Here is a 12,431-nt window from a genome sequence, read left to right as displayed (position 1 = left end):
GGCTTTGCCCCTGCAATGAAGGAGAAATTGGGACTGTAGGTCACTCACGTCCTTCTACGTTGTCCCTTCTATCAAGATGCTCGCATCAAGCTCATCACTCCCTTTGATCAACAGAATACCTGGAAGGACGAGCTTGGAATACGTTTGGCTGCTTCTAGAAGATGGAAATCCGACAACTACAGCCTCAGTCACAAAATTTTGTGCAACAGCCTATGAAATCCATCAGATGCTTTCATTATCAAGGTTTACGTAAATACCAACCTTCTATTTTATTGTTTTAATTAACTATTTTAATTTTGTGCTATTTTTACTAATAATTTTAACTTCATAATTTTGTAGTATTCCCTCTATGCTGGTCTTTTACCATATAATAAATTTGATTCGATTCGATAGGTCAGGGCATCTGTTTATTGTTTACTTCTTTACTGCCCTGAACCATCCTTTGATGTATAGATTGCTAATCTCAGGACTTCCTCCTCAGGAATAGATCGGTGGATAGGAATCTATCTCTCCACTATCCTATCAAAGTATGGAGTTCCTATAATAAAGAACTCTTACTTCTTTTATAAAGCTAAGGAAAATATATGTTTGTTCTCTTTCTCTATCACACTCACACCAGCCAGCATGCTCCACCTATCATCACATTTTTTCTGCAATTAATGCTTCTCTGTTAAGGACCAGTTTCTGTTTCTTTTGACAGGGAAAAATGAGTCTCTTATTTTATTACTTTTCAGTTACATTATCATTACATTGTATTTTGGAAATGGCATACTGGGAAACGGTAGGCTCTACATTTCCTTGTTGAAATAGCTTTGTTTGTTTTCTTGCTGTTGCTTTGGGGGGGGGCTGGGTGTGGGAGAACCACTCCTAAGCTCCTCTTTCAATTTCCATTCCATTTTTAAATGGTGAGGAATAGGACAAAAATGCAGAAAGGAGCAATTCCTAAAATGGCAGCCTGAGTGCTGTCTCTCTGAAACAATGAGAAAGCCCATCTGCATGAACAAGATTGGGGGACGGGGGGCGGGGAGAATGCAGATCAGAGGCCTTTTTAAAATGTACTTTTGCCTTGCATGCAGCCCAGAGTGAACATTGGCAAGGAACATGCACTTAATTATGTGATTTTGTTTCACACTTAATGTCTTAATGTCATTAAGACATTAAGTGTTCTTAATGTTCTTGATGTTTGTGTTTTTAAGATGGAGTTTTTAAGCAGTGTCCTAAGAAAGCAAGGTATATAAAATCATAGGTAGTATAACTGTGAGTTTTCTTTGGGGTCATGATGACTAGCACTGTTCTCAATTGCCTCAAAATGTGCTTGTACTCACTCATAGTTATATGATATGAGTTTGAAATAAGAAGAAGGAGATTGCTACTACTCTGAACTCTATACATTACTCAGAAATCGAGTGCACAGCAACTGTTCTGTTTTCTGCCCTGGTTTAGACTTCAACCACCCATTTACCAAATGAAGGCATCTGCGATGCAACAATTTAGTAAATTTCAGTACTAAGTCACTCTTATGAATAAGACAGAATCAAGACTCCTGTAAATGAAGGTCCAGGAAAACTTTAAAAAAATGTTCCCCCACAGGCTTTTCTGTGTTGCCTTTCTTAGTGTGAAATTTGTGACCATTAGTTTGTCCTATACACATGGTATGTGTATTTGTAGATCTTACAGTGACTATCCTAAAAGTTAATTTCAAAAACAAGACACAGTAGAGATACCACTATAACTACTGGCCAACTCCTACCTTTCCCTAGGCTTGGCCCAGCCCAGGGGTGTTATTAGGGGGGTCCCCATGGGTGCCCAGGTCCTCTAAATTTGTGGGGACCCTCTCCCTAAATCCCCATGGCCCCACCTCCATAGATGGTAGCAATGGAAGCCTCTCCCTGTGATGTCATTGGCTCCTCCCTATGATGTTACTGGGCCCCAGTTCTTTTAAGGACCTAATATAGCAATGCCTCTGGCCCAGCCCCAGCCCCCAACCCCCTACCCTGGAAATTGGAAAGTCTATGCTCCTGCTCATTCCTGTACCTTTCTCCCTATCACTCAGGTGAGTGGTGGTGGTGGTGGGAGAAGGCTGGGACCCAGGGTTCTTCCACCCTCACTGGGAGAATGGCAACCCTTTTCCGGAGGCAGCTCACAATTGCTCCATCTTGAATTTTCCCAGCAGTGGTTGGTCCTAATCTCAGGAGGATTACCGCCTGCAGAGAGCTATAATGCTACATTGTGTATAAAGTTCCCAGGCCACCAGTGGAGACAGTGGATACCCTCTGCTCCTGTTGCCTGTGCGTTGTGTGCTGCATCACATCGCTGCAAATAGAAACACATAAGTGACATGGAGTAGATCCAGGAATTGCCAGAAACTCTATGATTTACCACAGATTTCTCCAGTGATTCCTAGAGCTACCTGTGTCACTTCCATTTTTTTAAACTGAAAATGATGTGATGCTACAGATGACATCATGGTACTCCCACAGGTTGGCAGGCACTGAGTGGGTAGTATGTTAGTCTAGGACTGGTGAGGCCCAGGTTTAAATTCCTTCTAGGCCATGAAGGAGACCTTAGGAAAATCATTGTCTCTCAACCTAACCTACCTCACTGGATTATTGTGAAGATAAGAGGGGAGAACCACAGCAACTTGGAAGAAGGGCGGGATGATCTATTTTTAAGAATTGTATACTCCTCCTATCCCACAAAGGCTCAAGGCAGCTAACAAGCTAGATCAAATAATAATATTAAAGCAATCTGGACAGAAATTACTCAGCTAATCAAAAAGGTAAAAATCCAATTGATTTAAAAAACAGCATTTTTCCTCTGAAAAAGAAACACATTCGACACCACTGAACAGGAAACCAACGCTATTTCCTCTCAGCATTAACGAGAGACCTTTGGGGAAAGCAATGTCTTCTAAGGCTTCCCCAAAGACAACAATGATAAAACGTCTGCCGTGCAGGTACAGGTCAGTTACTTCAGCAGGCTGGAGCTACCTAAGTCAAGGTGTGTTTTCTCAGGGAGGCCAGGGGGGCTGGACGTGGGAGAAGGAACCGTCAGCCCATAGTGCTGAGGACATCTGAGACGGTGCACAGGTTCATACCTGGAGACAGGCAGTGAGTTAGTGTGCAATCCTCTGCAGAGTTACTTCAGTCCAAGTTCACTGAAACCAGTTCTTAAACTGGAGTAACTTCATAGGACTGCATGACGAGTAAGTATGATTGATGCAAAATGAGGCTTGGGGTTTCAACTAAGGTTACCAAGCTCAAAGTGCAGCCTGAACTTCTCCAGGAATTACATCTGATCTTCTATTTACAGAGAGAATTTCCCATGAAGGAAATGGTGGCTTCAGAGAATGGCATCTCATCGCCCTTGAACTGCCTCCTCTTCCCAAACTCCCCCCTCCCCAGACCGCCACTGCCCCCAGATATCTAGCGATTCCCTAAACCGAGCTTGGCAAGTCTAGTTTCAAAGGATACTCCAGGTTTCACTGAAACCCCAGGAAGCACGTCTTCATTTCTCAGAACAGCTCTTTAATTCTTACCAAGTTGACAATGCATAATAAAAAATATATATATTTTGTTTATTAAAGGAATTGTTAGAGTGCATTTGCCCAGAAACTTTCTACTTGAGGTGTGTGGCAGTTTTCTTTTTCTTTTCACTGGGCAATAAACCCAGGCTGAGATGAAAGGGAATATAGGATTTCTCTCTCCAGTGCGATATATTGTCATCTGGTGTGCCATTCTTACTATTTGCTCCTTCTGCCTGCCTTCAGTGCCCTCTTTTATTTCCAGGTCACAGTGGGAAAAATCTTGCAAGAAGCAATTAGTGCAGTGCGGGGGGTGGGGGGGTGGGGGAGATTCCCGTGTCCAAAAAAAGGGGTAAGAGCGGTGCTTCCCCCTGCTTTCAGGCTTGGACTAAGGGTTATTATTGCTCTGCAAGTCACTAGCACCTGAGGACTGGTCCTCAGCCCTTTGTTTTTGCTTTAGAGTCTAATGAGTAGCAAAGCAGGACACCAAAGAGAAAGGGCTAGGTTTTACACACCAATCACACGCTGATCGTTCTGTGAAATACAGAAGTTGACAAATTTCACATCACCCCTATGTCTACAGAAGAAAAAAATACTATTGGCTTCTTTTTAATAATGCTACCTAAGAGCAGATTCCAGTGTAAAATGTTCCTACGAGGGAAGCTCTGTGGCAAAATGAAACTCCACAGGAAACTATGGGCAAGAATCTGGGATAGGTTGACCAGTAGGAGGGAAAGGGGGACACGGTATACTATTTATGCCTGCAGGATTAAGCGAGGAAGCTTGCAAAGGCAGCTAGTTCTAGAAACAGCATATTTGAATTGGATTGACCAGAGGCAAAGGAAGACACGTCTCTTGTACCTTCGGCATGTGTATAAACATGAAGACTTGAAGCTGCTTTCTACTGAGTCAGTCCTGCAAGGTCAGTATTGTCCGCTCCGACTGCCAGAAACTCTGCAGGGTCTGAAGTCTTTCCATCACCTCCTCCCTGGGACCTTCTGCATGCGAAACATTTGTTCTGTCACTGAGCAGGGGCCCTTCCCATCAGGAGCAAGCGCAGTAGCAAGCAGGGAAGGATGTCAGCACAGGCAGCTTTGCTCACTGCTAAATGACAAGCTGCATCTTTTCGAAATTCCTCAGCTCCCCAAAATACAAACGTCCTGGTCTCCTTTTGCACCTGCCACCCTCATCCTAGTATGATATTTGGAGAACATTCCACCATCCGCAGCTTTCGTGGCCTCGTGTATTTTCCCACAGATATGCTGAAACTGGCATTTTCGCTATCTGTAGGAAAGTGCGGATGCCCGTCTTCTGCATGTATATAATGTCTGAGTGGATAGATTTTCAGTCAGTGCAAGTAGACTTCCACACGTAGGTTTTTTAATCCCAGAACATTTTTAGGGCTAATAGGATGCATTTCTTGGGTGCTTTTTACTTTCTCAGGTGGGAAAGCGATGGTTATTTATTTTATTATTTATTTATTTGCTTCATAAACATACTCTGCCTTTTTTCCCAAAGGGGTCCCAAAGTGGCTTAAAACGTTCCCCTCTCCTCCATTATATCCTCACAACGACCCTTTGAGGTAGGTTAGACTGAGAATATGTGACTGGTTCCAGACCACACAGCAGGCTTTATTTCAGAGGGTCCGTCCCTGGCAGTTAGGCCCCCAAGTTCTCCACAGTTAACACGCAGGTGTTCCAGTTGAAGTAACTTTATTAGAGCTCCATTCAGTACAAGATGCATAGACAGTGGAAATTGGCAGAAGTGACGTATATGGGGCCAGCGATGTTAGTTATAGGGAATTTTCCCGCCTTTGGGACAAGGACCATTAATGGGGGAGGGGTTGGGGTGAGACATTATGTGAGAGCAGGCAGTGAGGAAGACGGGCTTATCTTTGGTCCTCAAGAAGAGCACACCACGAGCCAGCTTCGGCTGGCAGTCAAGGACACTGGCTCAGCAGAGCGAGAAAGAGAAAGTAAACCTAAGCGAGATAACCCGCTGGCATGGAGCAATAAACAACTTCCCACACTCTCAGCAGCCAGAGGCATATACATTCCTGGCAGATAAGCAGGAGGCACATGTGACACAGAGTGGGGATCAAACCTGTGTGCCCCAGATCCTGGTGTGACACTCTACCCACTGTGCCACACTGGCTCTCATGGTTTCATTGTATGGTTTCATTGGACCAACTTTATTCAAAATTTTACCAATCCGTTCTTTTAAAACCATATTGCAAAAGGTTTGTTTAAAATAACCTTCAGGTAGAATCCCCCCACTCCTTGTAATCTTGGGTTGTGACTCACATGTTATTAAGCTACAATTCTAACTCCAGTTTAGTCCCATTGATTCTGTAGATGGTTTGTGAAAGGTTCTGTGAGCTAACCTCTCTTGGTTCTGAAAGTTTGAGGACACTCTGTCACTCTTTCTCTGCAGTTGTGAAATACGCTCCATGCTCTGAGGCTGTTTCTTCAATTTTTTAACCTTTCCAAGCCTCTCAGGTTTTAGGCTGTTGACTTTAAAAACATGAAAATGTAGCTAGTGACTTTGATGATTCTGTTCACTTTGCTTCTCAATGATGTACCAGTATTTTTGTTTCTTTTCTTTTCAACAATGTACCAGTGTTTTTGTACTGTGGGGTTTTATTGTCCATGGTGACAGAGAATGGCTCCAAATGGAAGCCCCCCTCTCCCTTTTGGCCAGCAGACAGAAAAAGATGGGGTCTGACAAGGCTGCACATGCCTTTTGTTTGAAATTAAACAACCTGGGATAGTCTTCTCCAATTTACGCTGGCACAGTAATGGAACATGTCTGGTTTGGCAGCTTGTATACCCAGCTTTTGGTCTAAGTGATTTAATGCAGCAAAAGTTATAAAGCCCAGAAAATCATGGTTTACAATGGAAAATGTGACAGGCCATCAAGTATAATGACACTTACAGGCATGCTATAATGAAAGGCAGCTATAGGCAGGCAGAATTCCTACAAGATGTTACATTAACAGCCTCTAAATTTTCATAGTGGTGGCTGGAGATAGAACTGTAGACTCTCAACAAAGTCTGTGGTTCTTATGTTGTTAAAGCCACAGGGAACTCAAGGTTAATGGATGCGTGTTAAAGTTTCTTTGACTTGAGAGTGCTGCATCTCACATTATGTTTGAAAGGCATAGCACACTCTAAAAAGTCAGCCCATATCTGAAGTCTGGTGGAAAGCATCACGTTGAATGTGTGTCTCTCTCTTGGCCAGAATATTCTGCACAACTGGATCCCCCCCACCCACCCACAATCTGTCTAGCTAAAAGAAGTCAACAAACCTGGTGCTACAAAGATGGCACAGTTGTCCATCACCTGATTTTTCTATACTTGCTTGCATTGCCTTAGTGCTAACAATCAGTAGCTTCACAGATGGATTTAGGACTAGAGATGGGCACAAACAGAAAAACAAACAAACATGATGTTTGTTGTGTGATGCCATCCACAAACAGGGACTCACAAACAACCACAAACATGGCCCTGTTCATGAACATGTTCATGGTTGGCTGTTCGTGGGGGCCAGCAGGCTCTCCTCCAGCTTTCATCCAAGTCAAGATCCCTACTGCACCACTCCCAGAAACCTGACCTGAGCAGGCACCAGGAAAGGTACCAATAATAAATAAGAGCTTGGCCCCAGAACCTGGCAGCAACCCTGGACCCTGAAGGGGTAGATCCCTATCCCACCACACACAAAGAAAATTCAAGCTCCAATGCACTCTATCAAAATGCCAACAGCAGCTGTCTGTCCCTCTCCAAAGCCAGAGCTGGGAGCCCCCCTCCCCCCTGGCCTTTGTTCCCTTGTAACAGATTTGGAGCTCCACACTTGAAAGGAAGACCTGCCTATCAAGCTAAACTGGGCTTAAATTGGGGTTTCCAGGGCAACAGCAGGAGTTCAGACAGAGTTCAGGCAGTCCCTGCCTGAGTTGCCAAGGGAATTGATTGCAGGTGCCAGACTGTCTGGCTTGACGAACAGCAACGAACGAGGCTTGCAACGACCACCTGTTCATTTAGAATGGGGCCTCACGAACAGCTTGTTTGCGAACAACAGATTGGGCTGTTCGTGGCTGCTCGAATACCTCCCAATTTGGCTCATATCCTGTTATGCCAGTCATGACCAGGAAGCTGATTTTTTATGAACTGTTTGTTCATCCATCTGGTCATAGTTGTTGAGGAAGTTGATTAAATTATTTAGAGCTGGGTTTATACCCAAGCTAAGTAAGCAGCTTAGTTTAGGGTCTCAGTCTATGAAGGACCTCTAAATTAAAAAAAAATACAATGACTAAATCACCATTTTTGGTAATGCTTTGGGGCTTCGGACCCCAGCATGTCTTCATGTGCGCGGCAATTATTCCTTCCTGATGGTTCAGTGCAGTGCAGTCAGTGCGTGCATCTCGTACAGCCCGAGAGAGAGAGTTCTCCTTCCCCCTGATCTTGTTGTATCACTGTTCTTGGCAGGCAGTTGTTTAAATTGAAAGTTAAATCAGTCACAAATGTCATAAATACTATTCAGTGTAAACAGTGTTAATAGTTGCCAGTTTGTTTGGATCGGCATTGTTTGTGCCCATACAGTTGTGGGGAGAAAAAGCCCTGATGCCAACTCATAGCAGGAGTTTGAGTCGTTCGGTGTCAAACTGAACAGACTTGATAGGCACGTGTCTGTTACAGGTCAAACAGGGTAAGATTATGTTCACCATGAATTTGTTGCATCACTAGCCAATTCGCTTTGGAAAGCCATCAGGTGAGGATGGGAGCGCGCGCGCGCGCGCGCGCGCGTGTGTGTGTATGAACCAGCCATAGCCAACCTGATTTGGTGGAGAAATTCTTTCTAAGTTCAATGACCAGTTAGACCCGATTTATGCATCAGTATTTTGATATAGTGACATATCTGTGAGTTGACATGTCTGACATGATGGTGTCCCTTCTTGTCAAAGCTCAAGGCTTTTCTCATAAATAGACAAAAGGCCAAATCAGACACTAGACGTTATATGAATGAACTCCCAATTTTTGTCTCTCCTTTTAAAAAGCAGGTGTGCAAGACCTCCATTCAAATGAGTGCTTGGAGAGCAAGAAAACGGAATATTTTTTTTAGCCTGAAAGAAGAAGTCCCTTTCACATTGAAAGTATATGGAGAGGGATCTGTGTTAGTCATTATAATGTCATAAGAAATATCTAATAGATGCAAACTGAAAGAATTGCACCCTAAACTGCAAGAACAAAAGCAACATATGTGGAGTTTAGAGGGAAATTTTACATGTTTCCAGGTACAAAATATTGTGCTTTGAGTGCCCAGAAAATATGGTGGGTGGGACCAAAAATATATCGTTCGATCGTGTACAAAAATAAAAACAGACTAAGAAATGAAACCATTGGCATTTATTGTGCACAGATCTGATAGTTCCGTGGGTTCCCGAGATGCTTCTTGGATGCTTCCAGACTTGGTCAGCCCTTTCATGCTTCTCTAGACCTTTACAGATTGCTGCTAAGAACCTGAGTCCAGAGAAAGAAGCTTGAAGATGTGTGTGCGCACGTGTGCCATCAAGTTGCAGACCATTTATGGCAACCCCAGCAAGGGGCTTTCGAGGCAAGTGAGGAGCAGAGGGGGCTCACGAGAACCTTTGTTGGCAGAGCAGCCCCAGGCTCCCCCAGGGGTCTCCCAACCAAATACCAACACTGCTTAGTTTCTGAGATCTGACCGGATCAGGCTATACCATACCAGGCCACCACCACCACCACTGAAGTTACCGTAGCAAAAATACAGTTGAGAATACAAAGCACAGTTTATTAATTTGTTTACCGTATTTACAGATGCCCGTTTTGTTATCATGGGTCCCAAGAGAGATTCCAGGCAAGACAAATTAAAACAACCCACACTTAAACCAGTGCAAGTCAGAAAAAAAATCCCAATAAAAAGCCTTATCAAATAGCGGGAGGAGGACAGTCAAACTGAAGCAACTAAAACAAGGGGGGGGGGAGTTACTGATATTTTTATATGAAAAAAGCAGTGGAAGGCAGCTTATACTAACAAAATATACCCTGATCCAACAATAACTTGCTTAATCTGTATTCCAAAGCTATGGCTTAAAAAACTGTATTTCACTCACTTAGAAAGAAGGGAAAGCCTGCTGAACATCCCGGTGGGCGGAGGTGCCAAACAACCGGGGGCTACTACAAGAAAAGCCCTGCTCCTTATGTTGGTGCAGGGGATGAAAGACGGCACGGAGTCCTCAAATCCTGTGTCCAGCTACCTGGTACCCTCCACTGTCTCAGAGGAAGGGTGTTGGGTAGACCGCCTATGAATATCCTTCATCCAACTTCATTTTGAAACGAGCGATTTTCTTTGTGTGACGGGGGAGGGGGGGTGGAATTATTCAAGAGTTTTGTACTACCGTTGTTATGGGGAGGGGGATTTCTTTTTCTAAAATTCTCTTTTTTAGATATAGCCATTGATTCCTCGTATTATGTTTTTTCTCTTTTAAAAGAGGGATTTCTGCTTTCATTTGTCTTCGAAGAGAAATTAATGTACTCTTTAGCAATTTCTGCCCTTGCAGTTGTCTTATGTTACACACCGCAGGCTGCTGCTCTAGCAGGAGGAAAGGAAGGTTTTGGAAGACATTGCAGGCCTCTGAGCATCTGCAGAGTGAAATTCTGCATGCTTTGCAGAACTTCCTTTCCAGTCCCTCCTCTCTTGGAATTCCTCTTTGGTCAAAACGGACTCAATTAGAAACAGATTCCAAATTCCTAATAAAAGGAAAAGAAATTGATTTTTTTGAATTTCAGAGTGAAATATGGTAAAGGGGTATTAAGAGGATTTCTATATTGTACACAGAAAGATACACTGAAACCTGTAAGCAATAGTGAACCTTACCTCCCGATACCCAAATAGCAGGAGAACCGATATCTGATCTCGTGTGTAGCAGCCATAATACAGGGGAGGTGAGGGTTTTTATCCTTTTCCCCACGTAGTTTTCCTGAGTTCAGTTATCTCCCCTCCTCGGAAAAAGTTGCTATTTGCCCCCTTGGTAAATATATGGGTATCTGCATGCTTTCCCCCCATGCAACAAACGCACAAATGAAATAACAGTTTAGGGCCACAGATTCTGAAGTGCATCTAAATTAGGAAAATGCTACATTTCCAAAGTTAGAACAGTACACATGTGGAGGGGTTGTCCTTGGTAATACTATGGGGCATTTCAAAGTTGACAGAGCTTAGACCTTCAGCATGCCTTAATTTGACCCTTTGGAAACTACAGCCGGGGGACTGGTGAGGTTGGGAAGGTGGCAAGAAGAAAGGGCTAACTATTCTCTCCCATCCCTCATTCCAAATCCCCGTCACATACACACCATCTGCTTTTAGCACTTTCAAACTGCAGGAAACAGGGGCTTGATTGCCGGTTTCTATGATCCATAGATGTATGTACTTGCTTAGTTGTATTCACCTATCTAAATTGCCTTTCTTTCATATTGCTTCTTTGCTACAGTAAATTGTTTAAATTGTGTTTGCTTGGCTTCTTTTTAAAAATTTCTATTGACATAGGACAAACAATGATCCTAAAACAGGAGAGCGTCTTGCTTCATCCATACACAGAGATAATACAGTCAGGGAAGGAGATGGGGAAGAGATCAGTAATATTTACCCATCTACCAGCAGTAGCTGATTAACATTCCCTTGTCTGATTTGTTTTCTAGTGGAGTGGAGTACTTTGGAAGACTTTTCTCCTTTGGCAGGGGAAATCATCATGGATAATCTTCATTCTTTGAGGTGCAATATCACCAGCCTAACAATGGTAAATGTGAAATCGTTTGTTCAGATTGTCTGCCGGCTCCGGACAGTTGAATGTCAGTGGCTGAAGGAGAGTCACTGAGAGCCTCACTGCTGGCAAGACCTGCCAGTCATTAAGCACCTTATATCTGGTCTCCAGCATCTAAAAATCACCAAGGAGTAGCCAGGCAGCATTAGGCTTGTTTCGTAAGCCTTCGTGTTAGTAGGGGAGAGTGGAACGAAAGCCGCTGCGCCATAGGTCATGGGCTACTCTTTAGGGCAGATCAAAGGCTTTGGAGAGATCCAATCCTGACTCCATGCCTGGCGGCTGAATTCTATCTCCACTGCTTCATTAGGGAAACGCAAGTAGCAGGCTGCCGTAACTTAAAAGGCAAGTCATGTGTTTTCATAGGGATGGATGACAGGCAATCCAATGTTCCTATTATACCATTTAGGTTTTGCTTTCTGATGATCCTCCAGAAGATACTCAAATTGAGTTTTGTCAATAGCAGAGGAAAGCAAGCCTTGGTTATCTACAACAGTTTTAAGGGGGGAAATCCTCAAGCAAAGTCCCCCAGCTTAAAAAAAAAAAAAAGTCTTCCAAATTGAGTTTTAGAATTGACATTCTCTCTTTAGGCTGTTGCCTATTTTAAAAAAATCTTTGATTAATCATATTGGGTTGGATTTCATGCAAAATCTCCACTGATGAAAGGGATTTCCATTAGTAAAGTTTCTCTGCCTGCACCTCTCCACTTCAGCCCAGAATGCGCCCGGCCAGCCGTCTCCTGCTGGATAGGGGGTCTCCCAAGAACATCACGGCAAGAGAAGTTAGGGGGGGGGGGAAACCAGCAAAAATTGCCACCTGCTTCTGTTGCATTGGGAACTTGCAACTGGATCCAACACATTTGTTCTGTTTGATTGATAAATGCATTAATCAATGAAATTTGTGTATGAATAAAAACAATAGTTCTGGAGCAAAGAGCATTTCCTGGACTACCATCAAAGATCTTTTAGTGACAAAACAGAGGTCTGACCATCTCAATTACTTGCATATTGTACCCCACCCTGAGCCCGTTCGCAGGGAGGGAGGGCTAAAAATCCAATCCAACCAACCAACCAACCA

At 43.6% G+C, this 12,431-nt stretch overlaps 1 protein-coding gene across 1 annotated transcript in view; it reads left to right on the top strand.

Annotated features, from left to right (window-relative positions):
• Nucleotides 1-12,431, top strand: part of ANKFN1 (ankyrin repeat and fibronectin type III domain containing 1) — a 221,764-nt gene that overhangs the window by 54,611 nt on the left and 154,722 nt on the right. The window contains exon 5 of the mRNA XM_054978644.1: nucleotides 11,236-11,333. Within this exon, the coding sequence (XP_054834619.1) occupies nucleotides 11,236-11,333 (98 nt within the window). The remainder of the gene's footprint in view (nucleotides 1-11,235; nucleotides 11,334-12,431) is intronic.

This window comes from Eublepharis macularius, chromosome 4, assembly GCF_028583425.1.
Source record: "Eublepharis macularius isolate TG4126 chromosome 4, MPM_Emac_v1.0, whole genome shotgun sequence".
NCBI lineage: Eukaryota > Metazoa > Chordata > Lepidosauria > Squamata > Eublepharidae > Eublepharis > Eublepharis macularius.
This window is presented reverse-complemented; position numbering and strand designations above follow the sequence as displayed.